This window comes from Lissotriton vulgaris, chromosome 10 (assembly GCF_964263255.1).
Source record: "Lissotriton vulgaris chromosome 10, aLisVul1.2, whole genome shotgun sequence".
In the NCBI taxonomy this organism is placed as follows: Eukaryota; Metazoa; Chordata; class Amphibia; order Caudata; family Salamandridae; genus Lissotriton; species Lissotriton vulgaris.
The window spans coordinates 45,372,869-45,394,698 of record NC_141698.1 but is presented as its reverse complement, the minus strand read 5'-3'; the positions used below and the strand labels follow the sequence as shown (position 1 = coordinate 45,394,698).

The 21,830-nt window shown below is 45.8% G+C and overlaps 1 protein-coding gene across 1 annotated transcript in view; it reads right to left on the bottom strand.

Moving 5' to 3' along the window:
• LOC147684536 (extracellular calcium-sensing receptor-like) overlaps positions 1-21,830 on the bottom strand; it is a 56,073-nt gene that overhangs the window by 19,585 nt on the left and 14,658 nt on the right. Inside the window, exon 4 of the mRNA XM_086939696.1 lies at positions 13,833-14,060. Within this exon, the coding sequence (XP_086795822.1) occupies positions 13,833-14,060 (228 nt within the window). The remainder of the gene's footprint in view (positions 1-13,832; positions 14,061-21,830) is intronic.

Here is a 21,830-nt window from a genome sequence, read left to right as displayed (position 1 = left end):
TAAAAGTGGAATTTTCAGAATTAAGATTTAAAATTTTATTTTACCGTTAAAGAAGATTTTAAATTACAATTCTATTGAAACCAAACATGATATTTCTACCTGTTATAATCAAAGGTTATCACTTATTATTGTAATAAAAGTAACCCAATGTTATCCTATAGGCGGGGTAGGCCTCACATTGTGAAAAACAAATCAAGGGGATCTTCACTATCAGGACAAGTAGAGCTTAAAAGTACATGTTCATCTTTTTAAATACAACAGACCCTGCTTTCTGCACTGCTTCGGGTCTACCCTCGGAGTGACTTATATATATTGAAAAGTGAGGTTTACGGGTGGCAAAAGGCGTCCTTTGCCAGGTAGATCTGGCAATTGAAAACTGCTCACAGGCTGCATTGACAGACTGCAGGCATGTTTTAAAGGGTTATTTAAATGGGTGGCACAATGAGTTCTGCTGGCCCAAAAACAGCAATTTATTTTACAGGTCCTGGGTACATGGTTGTGCCACTTGTCTAGGGTCCCATAAGTAAATTGAATGTGCCAGTTGGGTGTAAGACAATTTTACCATGTTTAGAGGAGCGATTGCAACCACTTTAGCACTGGTTAGCAGTGGCAAAGTGCACAGTAACCTAGGGCCAACAAAATAATTTTTCATCAAACAGGAGGGGTGAAGGCAAAGGATTTGGGGTGACCCTGCAGAGAGGGCCAAATTCAACAGTTTACTATTTTTCAAAACTTTCACGTCACAGTACATTTTGCTGGAATGTAAAACCTACTACAAAGTGCAATTTGTGAATCAGTCCCTGTGTGTTTACTTGAGCCATTTCTCTTAGGTACCGATGCACCACGATGGCGTTGGGGATGTCAGGTATGCCTTTATTTCACATGATCACATCAGCCTTGTAAATCATGTAGACAGAATGCACAGTTTAAACCATGGTGTTTCCCCAATATGTGTCCAAACTGCACAGCAAATATAATTGGTTTGATTACAGTTCTCCTACTTATCTTTCTTTGATGTCATTGGGGAGCATTTTATTGAATCTGTGTTCTACTAATTAGAGATTGACAAATAGCAAGCATCAGCAATTTGAAAAATTCCATATGAATACAGTTAATATGAAATTCACACTTTTAGGAAGTGCAGTCCTGTGGTATTCCTAATCCAAATACTAACCACATTTCCTATTATCTAGCTGTCATCATAGACCATTTGGTAACGGTTGTGGATTATGTCAGAAAAGAGCCTTTGCAAGTGACCCAAGAGAAGAATCTATGAAGAGGAATTGGACATGTATTGTAGTTTGGTCAGAGTCTCCTGCCCGTTCCCTTGTAGTCTAAGCTGCACTCAATAATTAGCCAACACTGGGATGCAATCCAAGGCTTTAAAGCTTTGCATGCCATCCCCAGACCCTGCAAGCCACATATGAAGCACTGCACAGGCATATCCTGAGAAGGATGCAACTAGTTTCACAAATTCTAAGGTCTTAAGGTTACAGAGGTAATTAACAAGTATCCTGTGATTGAACATGTGGTGCTAGGACGGGAAGCAAGACCCATCATTAACTGGGCCTAATGTAGTGTCTTGTGAGGGCACTCTACCAGGGTTCTGCATCAATAAATACAAAACTATTATACCAACACTTCCCAGTGCAAAGGTGTGCTAATGGTCAGTGACAACTATGGCAGAGAAATATTTCAATGAACCTAAATATTCAAATCAATTTCAAATTATTTTAAAAAGTGCATAGTTAATTAAAACGATTACACATTGCCATGTTTTATCTAGGAAAAACATTACACGCATTATTTAAATTTCAGGATAACAACGAAAACTGATTTTCTCCATGCAATGACTGTTGACAGTACACGCTTGTGGATCTGAAAGAGACTGATGGGTAGATTTAACATTTACTATTGCAGCACAGTACAGCATTCTGTTGTGCCTCTCATCATACTGTCATCTTCATTTAGAGTGTTAGCCAGCATGTATTCTGTATTCTCTTACCTGTTTGATTCCATGTTCTGCATTCTGATCCTGGCGGTTGCTGAGGCAGGATGGTTGATACTTGTACTGCTGTGCTTCTTGAATAAACTCACCTTATTCATCCTCCTGGACCACGACTCCTCACTTCACATTCGCAAATGCTTCGCTGCACTGCGAGTACAAGAGAGAGATCGCCAGAAATATGGCACTCTCCTTCCCTTTCCCTACAACCAGCGCTGAAATCGCCTGCCTTGCCCCACGCATACACCTTTGCACCAAAGTTCAAGGGTTTCTCTGTGAGTTTGGCATAGGTTTTGTACTGGAAGGCTACCCTTCAAGTACAAAATACTATGCATAGACTAACTTTAATCCCTTTTGCTCTTTATATGGGTGCTGTGAATTGCAGCACAAGTAAAAAGTCGGAAAATGCAATTCTCCTTCCTTGCGCCTACTTTACGCTATACTCTGCTACTTTATTTAGTATACAGGGGTTAGTATGAGAAACCTAGGGTGGTTGTATGTGAACGCCAATGCTCAACCCATGGTACGGCCCCTTGGCACTAAGTAATGGAAAGCAGTTATAGGCGCTGCTCTGCATTAATTTCATGTTATTTAGCTCTGAAAAGTAAACCGGCAAAAAAAGATTTTGCTCATGTAAAATCTTAGTAAATCCCCCCCTAAGAATTTCTATATTCTCTTTGCTGGCCTGCTAGTGAGTACTGGTATGGCCATACCTATCAAGTACACTGTTGACATAATTGATAATACTGAAATGGATAAACACACCAATATGATCACTTTACTGTCCGACCAATCGAACTTAAGTGCTATTAGAACATTGGAATGTTGGTAACTCCATTGAAAACAATGGAGTGCTCCGGGCTTAAAATTGGCTGGTATAACCCCGGAGCTCCAACATTCCAATGTTTCTTTGTTCACAGCCCTGGCTGCAAACAAAGGCTTCAGGGAGCCTGAGGGGATTTCAATCCTTGCGCTCCCTGAAGGTTTTGTTTTATTTGTTAGAACATTCTGCCCTCTAGTGACAGAATGTTCTAAAAGCCTTATAGCCCTTCGTAGATGGGCTACACCTGCTTTTAAAGTCCTTCTGCTTTGTTAAAGTCCCTCCCCTTCGGCTTGGGTCTTTACCGCTGCAGAGGGCCTTTAATATAGCCTTATAGCCCGCTATAGCGGGCTATACTGGCTATTAAAGGCCGGTTTCACAGTCGGTGCTCCGAAATCCATGAGGACCTCTGGAACCTTCTGCATGCAAAGCCACACTGCCAAGCAGAGGCCAATTTGGCCAGAGCCGTGTTTGGAACGGCTTGCAAGGAATGCAAGGTTCAACTCAAAGAGGAGTCCTGGGATAAGCTGTTAACTGCCAGCAGGCAATGTGTTAGCTCTGCTTTTTGGAGCTTCATTAGTTCACCTCTTTTTAGTAATGACCGTCTTCCCACCCAAGCCTGCACTATTTCTTCTCTGGCCTGGTTTGCTCATTTTATGGCCATTTATAGATTAAATGAGGAGCCAGCATTATTAAATGAGCCCCAGAAAGTAGATCATATTGTTTTTAACCTATCCGAGGTTAAAGCCGCTATCTCCCAATTACCTTGAAATAAGGCACCAGGGCCTGACAGGGTGCCAGGGGACCTTTTTAAAAACAGCATGGATCTATGGGCACCGCTATTGACACTGCATTTAAACGCTGCAGCTGCTGGCCCTCTCCCACTAACCTGGTCCCAATCAATAATAGGTAAGACTCAGCATGGTTTAGGCCAATTTCCCTCACAGACTCAGAGGCGAGAGTCATTGGTTGGATTTTATTAAATCGACTAGCTTATGGTGCCGAGGAGAGAGGCTTTTTAACTGACCTCCTATAAGGATTTCGCCCTGGCCAGGGGACTATAGACAAAACCCTTGATCTTTACTTATTAAAATGTAAATATACAAAGGCTGCGAAGGGGGCAGTCCATCTGGCCTTCATGTACCTTAGCTCTACCTTTGATTAAGTTAACCACTCTACGCTTTGGTCCTGATGGAACAGATAGATGTTGACCCAGTTCTAATAAAAAATTTGTGGGACTACCACAATGACTTTTCAGCCAGTGTCAGGTTTGGCCCCAATGGGGAAAACACTGAGCATTTTTAAACTTCCCCCACAGGGTGCAACAAGGCTGTATATTAGCCCCTTTCTTATTTATCTTTTATATCAACCACATAGAGCACGCCTTGTCAGCACCAGGTGTTCACGTCCCCAAAGTAGGAGGTCGTCCAAAAGCCATCTTGCTCTATGCGGATGATACAGTTTTAATTGCTCGTACAGCTAAAAACGTACAATCATTTATTGATTTTATGAGTAGTCTTGACCTGACTTTGAACTTCTCTAAGTCATATGTCATAAAGTTTGGCCCTCCAAATACAAAACCAATGAAATACGTAGTACAAGGTCAACACATTAGTCAGGTAGACAGCTTCAAGTATCTGGGGTTTTTATTAGACTCAGAGCTTAATTGGCACACACTAATCAAACAGAATGTTTTGTCTTTTAACAGAGCGACATTCCACATTAAAGATTTTTCCTGTTGGCTTGGATTCAATCATATTCATTCGGGCCTCGATATTTAAAGGGCCATGTGCATGCCCCTAGTGAGCTATCGCATAGGAATATGGGGATATGGACGAGTCGCCCCTCTTCAAGCAGCTGAAAATAGATTTTTGAGAGGTCTTTTGGGGTCCCACAGAGCATACCCTATGAATTTGTACACAAGGAATTAGGTTTAAACTTTCTCACCGACCAGCTTCACCTTGGTCCCCTAAAGCTCTGGAATTCGATCTAGGTAAAGGAGGAACTTAGTTTAAGCAGCCTAATTCTGCAGGACTGTTTAAAATTGGTAAACTCCTCCTTTGTCCTGTGGCTGGCCTACGTGGCACATAATTTGTGGGTTCTAGGGTGGTCCAAATTGTAGGACAATCCTTCTGTTATAACTAGTTCTGAGGAAAAAAAGGTTGAAACAGCTTTTAGTGACAAGTTGGCATCAAAACTTGAGGACTCTGCACTAACGAAACACTCTGGGAGATATTCTCAAGAACTTAAGCACAATGGATGTTGACAGAGCAAGTACAGAGGACAACCAGAACTTCACAAGCCCCCCGGATGACCAGCCTGGGACCTCAGGGTTAGGGAAGGTCAAGGAGAAGAAGAGTAGGAAGAAGCGGTTCAGTCCACAAGAAAACAGGATCCTGATAACGGAGGTGGTAGAACACCATCAACAACTGTTCGTCACCTCCACTGTGTCAGTGGCAACAAAAAATGGAATATGGCAGTCCGTCGTGGATAAGGTGAATGCAGTCAGAGTGCTGAAGAGGACAATGGAAGAGGTCAAAGAGGGTCTGGAATGATGTCAAGTGCGAAACCAAGCAGAAACTTGCCAACAACCGGAAGGCGGTACAAAAGTGGGTGGTGATGGACGGAGCATCTGAATCAATCAAACACTCACACCCAGTCAAAAGATCTGGGTTTAATCCATCACCGTTCTTTAGCCCACTCTGCCACTCCAGTTCAGACATGGCTATATGCAAATCAGTCTGACCCGGTGCCTCATGGGAACAGTTCAGCCCGAACTGCCAAGCCATGTCTTCCCTGGACTGGAAACAAGCTTCCGAGGACCGGTTTCTGGCATTCCAGCCGTCTTCAGCCCGGCTTGCTTGAATCCAGTGGCAAAGTGAGCAACCGGAAGGCAGCACTGCAGACTGGAGGTTGCAGTCCAGCGCCACATGAGGACCTGGACGAGATGGAGGAAATGGTGTCCACAGTCATCAGTGGGGAGATGGTGGCAGGAGTTGGGGGACCGGACACTGCTCAACATGACCAGACACAACAGCAACAGGGTGAGTAATGACCAGCGACGGGGGAGATGGGCACAATGGCACACATGCACAATTAAGTAGAGCACATCTGCAGACAAACATTGCCCCAGACCCCCAATTTCCACCTCGAGACCAATGTACCCAAGTAAGCCAAATCACAGCACTGCACAAGCACAGAAGTCAAAGGCACACCACATGTAAGGGAGAAGGGGCAGCAAATTCATAGCTGCAGGGGCGACTCACACAAAATGCAGCAAACACACATAACATGAGGGGCACATCAACACTGACTGCAATGTGGTACAAACTGCAACATGTCCACAACAGAACACAGGACACAAGTGGTGCTGCATATGTCTATAAACTGCCCAATCACATGTGGCAGTGCAGGGAAATGTGAGTTGATAATGTACAAGTACCAACACACATCTGTGTTGATGTCGAAATGTCCACTGTCCCGCATTAAATAGGCAGCTCCTCACAAACAGCCAAAATGTACACAGTCATGCAGTCTGTATGTAAACATGTACAATGTGACAACATACATGTGAACACAATGTTAAACTGCATCTCCCCTTCACATTGCAGAGGGAACACCAACACCTCCTGCAGAGCAGCCTGAACCTCTCTTCTCCGATGACGAAGAGGACCACCACAGCTTCAACTCCGACGCCCTTCAACAGCTCGTGGAGAGCCTCCGCAGCCCAGCCCCAGGAGCAGGGCAGCCCAGCTGCTACGAGGAGACCACACCCTGCATAGACTACACAGCAGGCAGCACCCACCACCACGGCTGCCTCCCAGGACGCTCAGGAAGACATGGCCTTCCCACGCAGTGTGTTAGGGTACCAGGAGAATCTGGCTGAACAGGTGTGGCAGGGGTTCGACTGCATGGCAGCCAAACTAGATGCCATACGTGGGTCCATCAGGGACCACTCACAGTCCCTAACAGACACCCACAGTCCTCTACATGCTCTCAAATGGACCATGGCTGACATCGCTGGAGCCCTGACTCCGAGACTAGAACAACTGTTCAGTCAGAGTGGCTCTAGCGATGTCACACAGGAGTTGGGACACATGTGGAGGTTAATGGAGACCATGGAGCGGGCGCAGGCGGAAAGTGCCGCTGCCACAGCTGCACACCAGTGAGAGGTAGCTGGGTTCCTCAGTGACCACAGGACCATGAAATGAATGAAATGAAAAGAGGATTTGTATAGCGCGGCTGCTACCCGAGGGCGTCCAAGCGCTGAATAGAGGGCGTAGTACTCTGTGGGAAGTGGGGGTAATTAGTTTCTAAAGAGGAACGTTTTTAGCTCTTTGCGGAAGGACGAGAGGATCTGGTTTGCTCTTAGTGAGGGGGAAAGGGAGTTCCAGAGTTTGGCGGCATTGAGCGTGAAGGACCTACCTCCTGCCCTGGACCTTTTGAATCGGGGAACTGTGGCAAGGCATGCATTCGTTGATCGAAGCTGTTTGCCGGGGCAGTAGGGGGTACGAAGAGAGTGGTTGATCTCGGGCCGGCTCTATGAAAGGCCTGATGGGAAATACAGAGGGCCTTAAATTTTATTCTTTCCCTAACAGGGAGCCAGTGGAGTGATCGAATCCCTGCTTTGGCTGTTTCTCTGCGTGGTATTTGGAGTAGGGTACGAGCTGCGCAGTTCTGGGTCCGCTGAAGCTTTGGCAATACGTATTCTGGGGCTTCCAGGTAGAGGGCGTTGTTAAAGTCAAGCCTGGACTGAATGAGGCCCTGAATGACAGCTTGTTTGGCTTCAAGGGCCAAGATCGGTAGGATTTTTCTTAGCATCTGAATAAGCCCGAAACAGATTGCTGAAGTTTTTGTTGCCTGGGTATTGAGGGTGAGAGATTTATCAAGCCAGACTCCTAGGCTTTTGATGTCCTCCTTCGGGGATGGAGGTGGGCCTAAGCTGGAGGGCCATAACTGGTCGATGGTGGTGGGAGAGGGAGGACCGAGAAGCATGATCTCGTTTTTTTCACCGTTCAGTTTTAAAGAGGATGCCGTCATCCATCTTCTTACCTCTTCCATACAGGCAGCCAGGTTGATTTGCGGGTGCCCGCTGTTCTTCTGTGCCAGGGAGACCACGAGCTGAGTGTTGTCCGCATACGAGATGATCTTGATGCCATATTTACGGATGACCTCAGCCAGCGGTCTCATGTACACATTGAACAGCGTGGGGCTTAAGTAAGAGCTCTGCGGTACCCCAAAACTCAGAGGTCTACTGGTGGAACAGGAGTTGCCGTCGAAGACCTGGAAGGTCCTTCCGCTCCAAAAAGATCCTAACCAGGCAAGAGCATCTCCGGAGACTCCCAGATCGGACAGTCGTTCTAACAGAGTTTTGTGGCACACTGTGTCAAACGCAGCGCTATGATCGAGGAGGACTACTGCCACTGATCCCCCTCGATCCAAGATCCTCCTAGGTTCATTGCTGCCACAAGGCCTGGCATTGATGCATGCTGCTGCTACCACTACATCCACATATACTCCCCCTGAAGTCTCAGTGCCACACAGTGTGGCAGACAGTTAACCTCCGTCCCCTTAGGTATCACCGCCACACAGTGCTGGAGACAGAACACCACCACCCACACATGAGGCACATGAAACAGCAGAGGACAAAGATGCGGATGAATCTGACTTCCTGGTAAGAAGAAAACTGTAGCATTCATCTCTGCCATACGGACGTTTTCTGCTTGCTTCTACCCTCTGCAACATTACCTTCCATTGTCCCCCGATACACTCTGCAACACTCACCTCAGACCTCGAAACGGACTGCCGTATTCTGTTTGATCGACAATGACACAGCACTCAGACTGCGACCTGAACTCTTCCTCTTCCTTTGAACTTATCATTCTCTGAAGGACTCTGGCTGGCCCTCCAGGGGCATTAATTGGTATGCGGTGTTTGCATGGCCCTGTACTGCTCCAGCTGCAACACTCCACTGAATGTGCTTTAAAATTCATTTTCACACAGATGTGTCATGTTTATGATCTTTCAAGTGTAGAAGTATGGATGAATGTAGGGGCAGTGATTACCCCTTACGTCAATGTTGCTCTTGTCATTGGACTTTGGTCAGAGGGTGGCACATTGCCAAATGTGGTCAGGGGGGTGCCGGCACTACAACAGGGACACACACATTAGTTATTTCCTTGTCCAGCACAGTATGGAACCACACCCAGAGCCCCTGGGGTCATTGTTCACACCCTTACGCTGGACTGGCATACACCAGGCCAGCCAACTCCGCTTACGCTCATAGGGGGAACGACAACGCTACATGTCCCAGGTCTGCAGTGATCTGCTCATCACAGGTCTAGTTATCAGAATGCACAGCCCTCCCTCACAACTGGTAAACACCCACACCACACACATCCAGCACGCGCGTCACAGGACATGTGACCCTACCAATAAAAATGCCCTAGTACACGTGCTGAACGCCATTTCCACTCTCTATCTGGGTGTGTACGTGTGTTTCTTATTTATGCATGAGGGCCTAGGGCCCTACCACAGCACAATTCCCAGGGCCGGAGGTTACTTGATGGTGACTGCACCTCGATACTCAATCATAGAGGGTCCATGATTTGCAGGTCACAGACTTGGTCGCACCGGGCACACTGAAGCCAGCACAGGCACACCGCCAAGGAACTGTGACTTTCGGTGCCCTGAGGTAGGGGCACCTTAGGTGCTGAGCGGGTGTGCAGTCTGTGATGATGCCCTGTCCTGGCGGTCCAGACTGCTAAAGATTTGTTTGCCTTGCTGGTCCGCAGTGTAAGCCTGAGCCAGCAGGTGGCACAGGCCTACCAACATGTGGCTTTCCTCGCAGATTACAGAGTTAGTGGCACCTAAAGGGCTGAGCAAGTGTGCAACCTGCGATGATGCCCTGCGCACTGATATGTTCTTAGACATTGCGATATCAAGACCCAGAATCAAGTGTGCGACCTGGTGGGCCACGGTGTGGGGCCGCATGATGTGGAGGTTGCCACTGAGCCTGGCTGAAAAAGGGTGACATACCCTGAAACCGGTCCCAGGATGCTTGTTTCCGGTCCAAGGAGGACCTGGCCTGGCAGTTCGGTATGGCAGGGTCCAAACGGGGGTGACGTAGTGGGCAAAAGAACAATGGATTTAACCAGATCTTTCGACTGGGGGAGATTGTTTTCCTTGTCAGCATTCTGTCCATCATTTGTTTGCTGTAACATGTTATGTAAATGACTGCAGCCATCAGGCAGGTCGCAGATAATAAGCATTTTAAATGCACTGGGCCCGATTCACAGAACTAACTTAAGACAAAATCCTAAACTTACTACTTTTGGTATTCACAGAAGTTAGGATTTTGTCTTAAGTTTGTCTTAAGACAGACTTAAGACAAAATCCTAACTTAAGTCTGTCTTAAGTCTGTCTTAAGAGAAACTTAAGACAAAATCCTAACTTCTGTGAATACCAAAAGTAGTAAGTTTAGGATTTTGTCCTAAGTTAGTTCTGTGAATCGGCCCGACTGAGTCTCGCATTTACGTGAGTTTGAGCTATTGGCATTGTAAATGCCCTTCATTTACCTCTTGGTTTTTAAAAGATAAATACCTATGCTAATAGCTTTAACTTTCGCAAACGCGGGACCTATGGCGTCGCAAATGCTTGTTTACAAGGGGGTTTTGCATCTAGAGTTGGATGGACTCCTAACCTAAGGCACATACACTGGAGCTTTATGGGAGATGAGTAACCTTGATCAAAACAGGGCAGTGACTTGAGACCTCTGTGGGAGTGACCTGCGGTGCTTGGGCTCTCCTTGTTAAAGCTGCTTTGTCCTCTTGCAGAGAGAGATTTGATGTCCTCTGAAGCTGGAAATTTGTAGTGCAGGAGTGTGTCTTGCAGGGCCCGGCTATAGGAAGACCTGGGGTTCAACTGGTTTAGTTTGTGACAAACTCTGAATGCCAATATGTTTTTATCTGCAAGCCTGAATTTATAGAACATCTTATGATAGGAGCTTCTGGTTGTCCAGGTTTGCTTGGTTAGCTCCAGATTCCAAGTGGTCCTGAGCCTGTGATTTCTAATACAGTTGTTGATATAAAGGTCTGGTCGCTTTTGTCAGTAGAAGGTATAACTGCAGAATAAATTCACAGCCATAGTTGATCGATGGAAGGAATTTGGCAGACATTGACTTCTATAGTGGCCCCATCACTGGACCGTGGCGTGTCATAAATCCTGCCGTCAGGGCAACAGCCTTGTGTTTCAATGCTTCCAGGTGTGGCTTAAAGGGCCCCCTTCTGCCAATTGTTACCCCAAAGTAATTATATTATGTCTCTTAGGGAAAGCTGTGTACCATTGATGAAACATTTGTCCTTTTTTCTTTGAAAGGAGCACAGTTTTGTTTTTCTTAAGATTGATTTCCAGGTTGTTCCATAACGTAAAGACTGAAAGTTCATCTAAAAGACATTACAGGTCCATGGGGGCCTGGCTCATTAAAAATAGATTACCAGCATATAGAATATGGGTTAGTGCTTGACCGCAGAGTTTGACTGGATTCCAATTTATTAAATCAAGATCTCAGGAGATGCATCAGCTGTAAAGGTTGAACAGCAAGGGTGCAAGAGCACACCCCTGCTTCGAACCCACTGTTGTATAAATCTTCAAGCGTGGCCAAGTGCTAGCATGTGGAAGTTGCATGGCCTTGAGTAATGTTGCCAGCGTCCCAGATGGCAGAGTAGATTTGTTTCTAAAAACGTTGTCCATACTAGGACAGCTAAGTTTGTTAAGGTGCTCTGCCCTGCACAGAAACTGCTTTGATTGCAGGGGATGAACATCTGGTTGTCTACTGAGGGAGACAGGTCTTGAAGTACCAGAGTGGCAAAGTACTTAGGGGCAAATTTACAAGAACTGATGCATCTCTGCATATCAGCAGTGATGAGTCAGTTAATTTCGTCATGCAAAGAAATCCTTGTGCCACCATGGCACAAGGATTGACAGATGCGTGATGCATCTGTTGGCGTAAAGGCAACTCATTGCTGGAGTCATGTCGCAAGCACAACGCAACTCCAGCAATGCTCAGGAATGCTTATTCCTGTTATACTGCGTCTTGACGCATTGGTGTCGTAGAAGTGACTCAGTAAAATCTTGTAGATTTTACTCCGTCACTTTTACGAGGCTTTCTTGCATCGAAACACCCACCCTGCATACATTATTGCTGATGCAGGTATAATGAGGCGCAGGGCTTTACAATGTGACACATCTCCCTAGATGCTTCACGTAGCAAATGTGTCACAACATGGTGCATTGTTTATGCTGCCGCTGCGTCACATAAGTGATGCAACGGTGGCGTCACAAGTTTCGCAAGGAGCTTGTAAATCTGCCCCTTAGATTCCACACCAAGTAATGCCATCAGATGGTCATTTGAGGCACCCCTTCTATCCCCTCCTTTAAATGGATTATGCTTCCATGCCAGGAGTCAGGTATGATCAGTAGCAAACTCTCTCCACTGTAAAGGGTTAGGAATTTCTTAGTCCAAAATTCAGTAGTGAACCGGAAAAAGGTCAGGCAGAAGCCCAGTGGGACCAGTGGCACATTTGGATCTGCTCTTCTTTATTACAATTTCTAAAGAACATGTGTTTTGCTATTTTGGACCTTGGTGAAGGGCCTGTTCCAGGAGTCCAGGGAAGTACTGTGACTCCGGCAGATGTTCTTGTTTGACTTAGACAAAATCATCGCTGTGTTCGTCATTTCAAAGTGACGGCACTGAAATGATTCGATAATGCATCCTTAAATGCTGTACCCAGCCCTCCTCAGGTACATTAGCATGAAAGGTGGCAGTATAGTCCTTAGCAACACAGCTAATTATTTTTCAGAATGCTGTTCTGCTACCTGTTTTACAAAAAGCAGTGTTGCCCAAAACCTGTCAGCGCTTGCTCATCAGCCTGCCATTTTTGTAGGATGTTCAAGGTTTTCACACCTTGGCTGACTGTGATTCATTTGAGTAGTTGTTTTTTCAATTGATGGTGCTCTCTTTTCAGCTCTTTCTTCAACATGCATAATTGTTTGCCCTTATCTGTGGTGTGGTATGCAACTGTCTTATATTCTGTGATTCTGTGATACTGGTCCAGAAGCACCGTGCACTATTGCTCCCAAGTTGGTATTGCATTGGTCCTATGAATGAACACTCCTCCAACTGAGTTGTGCATTTTTCCAGGATTTCTTGCAATCATTAAATATTTTCTGAATTTGAGTCAGACATAATGATGTTAGCCAAATCATGGGCCTCATTAATGGTGTTTTGACATAGGGCTGGTCAGCTAGTGACCTTGCTGTGCTGCCCTTCATCAAAATGAAAGGGCAGGAATGCACTGTATTTATCCAATACAGTGCATTCCTGTCCTTTCCCCCTGCGCTGACACCATTTTGGCTTCCTAGCACCAATGCAGGCACCCGTGCACCATGGTGTAAGATTGCCTGTGTTGTAGCCAGGATTGTGTTTTTTTATAGGAAGGAGCACCCCTTAGCACCAATCAAGCACAATTTCCAATCTTCAGGGTGATAGGGAGCAATGATCAGTCTGTTTATTCTAGCAGATGGCTTTGCTCAGTCATTGATCCCTGTGAATAAATGTGTGTGGTTTTGTTGGCTAATAACGCTAGTTCCTCAAGATAGAATATACAGAGCGAGTTGAAGTCTTCTTTTCTGATTGGTTATCTTATATAATTGTTTTTGTTACTCTCTCATTCCCTGCAATTCCTAAATTGTGATCTTTTCTACGTAATGATTGCAAATGCGGAGACCTCATGTAGATATTTCAAGTAGTTGGACTATGTGCCTCATATGCAAGTAAAGATGGACAGCCTTTATCCTGAAAAGAGGAGATTTTGATACCTCAATCCCAACACCTTTTGAGCCAAATCAGGAGTTTCAAATGATAGCAAAGTAACTTTCATTGTAACTTGTGACTTAGAGAGATGCATCTGGAAAGTGTTCCTGATCTTCATTCAAAATGATGCTCACCTGAGTCAGTTTTCTGCCCCATACGATGGAGTTCTTATGACTATCCAATTTAAGGGCTGGATTAGAAGTGGCATCAAAGGTCCCCACTTTCACAAATTTGCTGGTTTCATTGGAGTTCATGTGCCAATTTAATAATTCCAGGAATGGCCGGGAGTCTCCATTGGAATCAAAGAAGAACTCATTACCAGCAGGGGTTCTTATGTGGACATTCTTTACATAGTGCAACATCTGAACAAAAAGCATAGCATACATAGTCAGAATTGTATATGAAGATATTGATATAACATAAAATGAAAGCAATATTTGAGGACAGTGGAATGTCATGGAGTGATACTATAGTATATGTATTTTTATTGTGGTATGAAAATGAAATTCACTAAAATATCAGCAATTTAAGTGCATGTCGGCTTTGATTTTATCAACATATTTTGAGCTCACTTATTATTTTCCTTTCTCAGCCCTTCCGTTGTTATGAGAAGACCCCTCATCGAGAGATACAGTCCAAGCTCCTCCCTTAAAGGAGCGATTGCCCTATGTGGTCTCCCCCCTTCTACCTTCCTGCTGTATCTGACTGCTTTCAACCAATCCCCATTGTCCATCGGGATCGGGAAACTTACTTTTATAATTTAATTATGTCCTTGGCATGGAAGCGCTAATGGGCTTATTGTATAACCATTAAATGTCTTCCTGCCTAGGTTCTGGAAATGTGCTCTTAACTGCAAAATGGGAAAGGTACATGAGTTTCACTGCTTTTGCTGTTCACAGAGCTCATGTTCTTTATGCTCTCCAACCCCAACGCCGGAAACAACGACGTCACCCCTTCACAAGACCTCTGCAACTCCCTCGCCTTCTACTTCCACAACAAGATCGCGGACATACACAACAGCTTCAGCACTCAACCGACGCACGCCACGACTGAACCACCACCCCCCATCACCACCCTCTGCGCCTGGACCCCGATCAGCACCGAAGACACCGTCCGCACGATGAACTCCATCCACTCCGGATCTCCGACCGACCCCTGCCCTCACCACTTCTTCAACAAGGCCGACTTTGTCATCGCACCCCACCTGCGGGACATCATCAACACCTCCTTTGACACCGCTACCTTCCCGGAGAGCTGGAAGCACGCCGAACTCAGCGCTCTACTAAAGAAGCCATCAGCCGACCCCACCGACCTCAAGAACTACCGCCCCATCTCGCTGCTCCCGTTTCCTGCAAAATTCATCGAGAAGACCGTCAACAAGCAGCTGGCCGCCTTCCTCGAGACGAACGGATCCCTCGACCTCTCGCAGTCTGGCTTCCGGGCCAACCACAGCACCGAGACCGCCCTGATCACAGCCACCGATGACATCTGAGCCCTGCTCGACAACGGAGAAACAGCGGCCCTTATCCTCCTAGACCTCTCCGCGGCCTTCGACACTGTCTGCCACCATACCCTAGTGCAGCGCCTCAGCAACGTCGGAATCCAGGAGAAGGCTCTGGAATGGATCATCTCCTTCCTCGCCGGAAGGACACAGAGAGTCTGCCTCCCCCCGTTCAGATCAGAAGCCACCGAAGTCATCTGCGGCGTTCCTCAAGGCTCCTCGCTCAGCCCAACCCTCTTCAACATCTACATGAGCCCCCTCACAGCCATCGCACGCCAACACAACCTCAACATCATCTCCTATGCCGACGACACCCAGCTGATCCTCTCCCTCACCAACGACCCCGCCACCGCCAGAGCCAACCTACACGAAGGGATGACAGACGTAGCCAAGTGGATGATGAACAGCCGCCTGAAACTGAACTCGGACAAGACGGCTGGGACGACTCCTGGTGGCCCCCCGCCCTGGGCAGTGCACCCAAACCAACAGACCACGCACGCAACCTGGGCTTCATCCTGGACTCCGCCCTCTCCATGACCAGACAAGTCAACACCGTCTCCTCGTCGTGCTTCAACATCCTGCGCATGCTACGCAAGATCTTCCGGTGGATCCCCACCGAGACCAGGAAGACGGTCACCCAGGCCCTCGTCACCAGACGTCTTCACTACGGCAATTCCCTCTATGCCGGAACCACCGCCAAACTCCAGAAGAGACTCCAGCGGATTCAGAACACCTCAGCATGACTCATCCTGGACATCCCCGTCGCAGCCACATCTCCAGACACCTGAGAGATCTGCATTGGCTACCGGTCAACAAGAGAATCACCTTTCGTCTCCTCACCCACGCACACAAAGCCCTACACAACCAAGGCCCAGGATACCTCAACAGCCGCCTCAACTTCTACGCTCCCTCACGCCAGCTTCGATCGACCGGCCACGCCCTCGCCGCTGTCCCCCGCATCCAAAGAGCCACCACAGGAGGAAGGTCCTTCTCCTACCTGGCTGCCAAGACTTGGAACTCCCTCCCGACCCACCTCCGCCTGACCCAGGAGCACCTGGCCTTCAGGAAGCAGCTCAAGACCTGGCTGTTCGAGCAGTAGCGTACCCCCCCTCCCCTAGCGCCTTGAGACCCTCCGGGTGAGTAGTGCGCTATAGAAATGCTTTGATTGATTGGTTGATTGATTGAATGGATGGGCTTTGCTGTTGCTATGGTCCCACAGAGATGCTTCCTCATCAGTGGATTCTTTGGGGAGTGGACTCATGATTATGCTGCATAGTGAAGTAGGCAGTATGCTTTTTACAGTTTCTTTCTAATTCTGTTGGTTTCAGTGTAAGGAGTCTCACACATGGTGGTAATGCAAGGCTACCCTTGCCGTCCTATTCAGCTCTCCATACATGGGCTACATGCCTCCTCTGAGGATACTATAACTTTGATCCGGCATCCATTGAGTTACAGATATATTGTGGCTGGTTACATTGGGTGGTGCCTGCATGTACATTTGAAATTCTTATGCATATGATTTTGTATTGGTGAGGACTTGAGTACAACTTTGGAAAGAGCGAGCCCCAAACTGGGAACTTGCAGTTTTCTTACTTGGTCAGTCTGTGTAAGAAAGTTTGGAAACACTGAGCAGTCTCATATGCCAGAAGCACTAAAGGAAATGGAGGAATTCTCCTTCTACTTTGAGAAAGCAGGTTGGGAATGAAGAAGATCCATGGAGTGTCTGCCTAAGGATTGATAAACAAAACCCCTTATAGAATTGTTTGAGGACAGAGTGATTGGAAACTAGGGTGAAAATAGGTGGCATGTACCGCTTTCCCTTCCATTTTTTTCGCTATGTCCTTTCAGCCTCCTATTTTGTTAGACATGATGAAGGTAGATGATATGGACGGAATGATAAGAAAGAGAAAGAGGAAGAGAAGGACAGAGTTGATCTTTATTTCTGACCCCAGACGAATATACAAAAAAGGAAAATTGTATGGGTTCTGTCATATGTCAAAGTGAAGCTGGGTGTCTCCTCTCCAGTATAGTACCTTAGCAGCAGTGGGTGCCTTTGCCTTCAAATTGATCAGTCATTGACCTTCAAATTTCTTATGCACTGTGCTGTGAAGAAATTGATCATATATGAGGCTAAGAACTGGGATAAAACATTCATCCACAACTTCATGACTATACTGTATCCCCTTTACAAATGCTAAGTCCACTTGCTTGCTACACTTCTTGACTGAATAGGGGCAGACAAGATGCAGATGATAATGAGGATGCTATTCCTTCATTGTCTCGATAAATGGGGGGCTGTAGGGAGCATTATTGACTCGACGTCAATTGTACTGCTCCAAACTGAATCAACTCACACTAGGGACGGGGGTAAAAAGATACAAAGGGAATTGAGGAGCACTGCTTGCGTTCAGATGAGAACCCTCGCTCACCATAGGGTAACATGCTTCATCATAGGGTTCCCTCCGCACACTGGGGCCGCAAGGTACTCAGTGTGGGCTTTGACTCCCCCGTAAGAAAGGAGCAGGGGAGATCTACAGCATCTATAATACTACTTCCTATGTGGGCAGAGTAAGGGGCAGAATGCAAAGGAAAAATTGTTTAAAACTATGTCCTGGTTGGTGAAAAACTTTATTCTCGAGCCCCCAGTGGATAGGAATAAAAAAGCATAATGAAATAGGGATATAGATATTACGGCTCCTGTTTTCATCCCTGGATATGTAACGCCTTCCTGCCCAGCGGTCACTTGTGGACCAGGACATCTGACTGGGGGGTTGATAATTTGGATTAAAATTGACCTTCAATGTATCATCAGAGAGCTTGAGACAAAAAGCCCCAACTTTCGAGCGATTAACCTCAGGGGTAGGAATGGTATGGTGTTGGATCTCTTCAACGTCTATGCCCGACACACCAAGATGGGCTGCAGCTCTACAACTCTCCAAGCGCTAGAAGATTGCCTTGAGGAGAGAGTGAATTTCACCTTTAAAACCCCTAGCTCCATAAGACATCACTAGCAGTGACCAAGTGGATGAGCTGTGGCTCTTTACCCCTCTTGATCCCCCACCAATCAAAAAATGGACACGAGCAGCCTTGCAGCTCCATGCCATAACCCTTGAGTATGGGCTATAGGCAGTTTAATGGACACACCAAGTCCAATAGGAGGGGGGTTAAAACCTTCAATAGAACTACAAATATGAGCTGCATCAACTATATATTGCTAAATGTCAGATTGTGGCCAGGAGTGAAGGATATGGTAGTCGGGATGACCACAGACAGTGATCATAATCCTTTTGAGATTGACATGGCATCACCTTGTGAAAAAAAATGTAGCATCGCCAAAACAAAACTCGTAACTAACGAGATATGCCCCACAAATGACAACAGGAGACTCGAATGGGCAGAAGTAGCAATTCACACCACCAAGCTTGAAGATATAAAGTGAATTCTCCTAGAGAGCACTGGCCTGCTACACAGCCTACTTGAGCAGCGGGAGGAGTCTGCAAAGATCACGGATACCCATACACTTCTTTTTGAACAGCTATCAACATTCTTTATAATGCCAAATCTGTCCTAGCGAAAGATGCTGTCTGCCAGCCCACAATCCTCCTTGTTTAACCATGAATGCAAGAACCTTCATACAGAAATGGCTATTGCGATTAGAAAGAACAATGTAGCGGACTTAAGAGTGGCAAGGAGATCCTACAAAATAGCTCAGACTAAAGCAAAAAGGGAATGGGTCGAGAACCCCTGGCTCCAGATTTGTGACGCCTGTCAGAGAAAAGACTCTCAACTGTTCTGTCTGCTAGTCACTAGGGGACATGCCGAAAGATCTAGGCCACCCATCAACAACATTGTCATAGACGTTTGGTTCACACATTTTTCCGCACTATATACTGGATCAGGAGAGACGGCAATAGAAGGTTTCACCAGCAACTACATCAACACCCAGTCAAAGGATCTGTTTTTCTTAACTGATATCACTCAAAGTAGAAATTCCATATTCAGGAATAAAGCCTGGACCCCGATGGGGTACCCGGTGATATCTTACTCAGCGATATTGACAACTGGTTCAATTACATCTGGGCACTGAAGCAAATGGAATAGCTGCAGTGGCCCCAATACTGCTGTCATAGAAGAGAGCTGAGGAAATTTCTGTCTTCAAAAAGAGAGATTCACTGCCATCTAATTACAAACCGATCTGCCTGATCGATGGTATTCGGAAAGTCTGCTCCCATGCCCTTCTTACTAAGATCACAGCATGGATGGAGGAGAACAAAATTATATCCCCCTTCCAAGCCGGATTCAGACGGAAAGTCAGTACCATTGATCAGGTCTTTCGATTCTCTTTACTGGCCTGGAAAACAGTGACCTTAGAGCAAGGCAGTCTCTATATTGTATTCATTGACCTAAAGTCGCTTTTCGACCTCATTCCCAGGCCGAAATTATGACACATCTTACAGGAATTGGGGCTTCCACCAGAGATCCTTGTGTTGATCATCCATCTGCACGAAGACAACTATGCAAGGGTTTGCTCCCACCCTGCTTTCGCTCTTTATTAATGGGGTGGTCAAACATCTAGCGAAGGTCCACGCAGACAATCCCATATTGGGGAGTGCCAAAATAACAACTTTATTGCTCGCGGACAATATGCTATTGGTCTTAAAGACTCCCAGTGGTCTCCAACTGCTTCTTGATCACTTCACGATCTTTTGTGAAATGAAAGGTTTGGAGGTAATACCTCAAAAACCAAGCTCCTGTTGAGGAACCCACACAAATCATTAAAAGGAACATTATTGTTGGGGTACATCACTAGAGAGAGTGGCCACATTTGACTATCTGGGTGTGACCCTCTCTGAGATAATGGCCTGGAAACATCATATTACGATGCGAATCCTACAGCAGAAGAAAACCACTGGGGCTCTGCTAAAGGAGCATAGGTCCTCCCAAACTAGACTGATTGTAGCTCCACTTCAGATATATGACCATAAGGTGGTAGGCTCTGCTGAACTCTGGGAGTTATAGGCTTGGGAAACCTGGGGGAAACCCCATACTCCGCCTATTGCCTGGCAGAAAATTGGTCAAGTCTCAACATTGGAACTGGGTGGCGCAGACAACCGCCACCCTTTCGCCTGGAGGCCGCTTTACACTAGAATTCAAGTTTTCATGTGCATATGAGCAATATATGGAGGTTGTCACGATTCCCCATGAGAGGATACTTTACATCCAATTAATATTTGGCTTCCTCCCTGTGAATTCTTTCCCAGTGGCATGGAAGCGGCCTTCTGCCACAAATCAGCATTGCCCAGGTTGCCCCGGTTTGATAAGACAATCAAACACATTTTGTACAAATCCCAGAGAACGAAATGGTTAGCCCATGTCTGTGGGCTGTTGGTAACTCAATGCCACAAAGAAGCACTATGCATTTTAATAACCGATTCCAGGCCACTAGTTGTTTGTGCTCTGACCAAATGTCTGGGGAAAATGTTGATTATCAGAAGGTACTCAATAAAGAACAGATAACGTAAATACTCAGAACCTTTATTGCCTTTTTTTAGCTTGTTTTTAGCAATATTTTATGTTTATTATTTAAGTAATTTGTTGATTTGTTCCTACACCATTGTGATTTTACAGTGGGTCTTCTGTGCAACCAAAGTGGGGTTTCATCTTAATGGCATTACATTTTTCTTTTTTTCTTTCACCTTTTTCTCCTATTTCTGAAATCTGTTATAAATCTCTATATTAAGTAGGCATTATTTGATTTGGCAATGGTTGCAGCACACAAAGAATCATCGTTTTGGACGTAAAATTGAATTTTTTCAATGTATGCACTTGTACTTTCATGTGATATGACCGGGGTCTTAACCGATTTGCACTATGGCTTTTATCCTCAATTTTTTACCTCCAGTTTTAATTTCTACATCTAGTGGGCACTTTTTTCCAGGTATCCTGTGGTGGTTTGTATTGGGCAATTTCGTGGTGGCAGGGGCGGGTCTCCCCAAAGGGCATAGAGGAGGGATTTCTGCCAATTGATACTGAATCCGGAGATCCGGAGTATCTGGCAAATATGGCCAGGATGTCAAAAACCACAATCAGGGATTTCTTAGGGACAACAGGATATCATTGACATAAAGGGAAATACGAACTTCCCAGTTCGTGGACCAAAGCAGTCAACGTAGTGGGCACATTTTTAATATGTCAGCTGCAGCTATGTTTACAATGAACTACTGCCATGCACGTAATATGAATCTCTGTACTTTATGCATTGCACTTTTATGGTCGTAGTGACCGAATAAAGGTTTCTGACAAACTGGCTATTCCTTTATCACCTATCAATAATATCATTCCTCTAGTTGCGTATTCCTCTTTCAGGTTCCTAAAAACACATGGACATATGGCTTTGTTTGATGAATCTTTGGAAATTAAGCACAGGACACTTAGCGTATATGGTGCTCTTAAAGCTCAACCTTTACAGGGAAGGAGCTTGCCATATGCTTAACCTTTGGATGGGTTGGACATCAGATGGTCTTAGGAGGTGGGATAAATTCATCATCATTTAAGTTCTAGAAAGCGAATTTTTTTAAAGTAATGATATAACTGAGAGGTAATTGAGGCACAATATGCATTGGCTAATAAA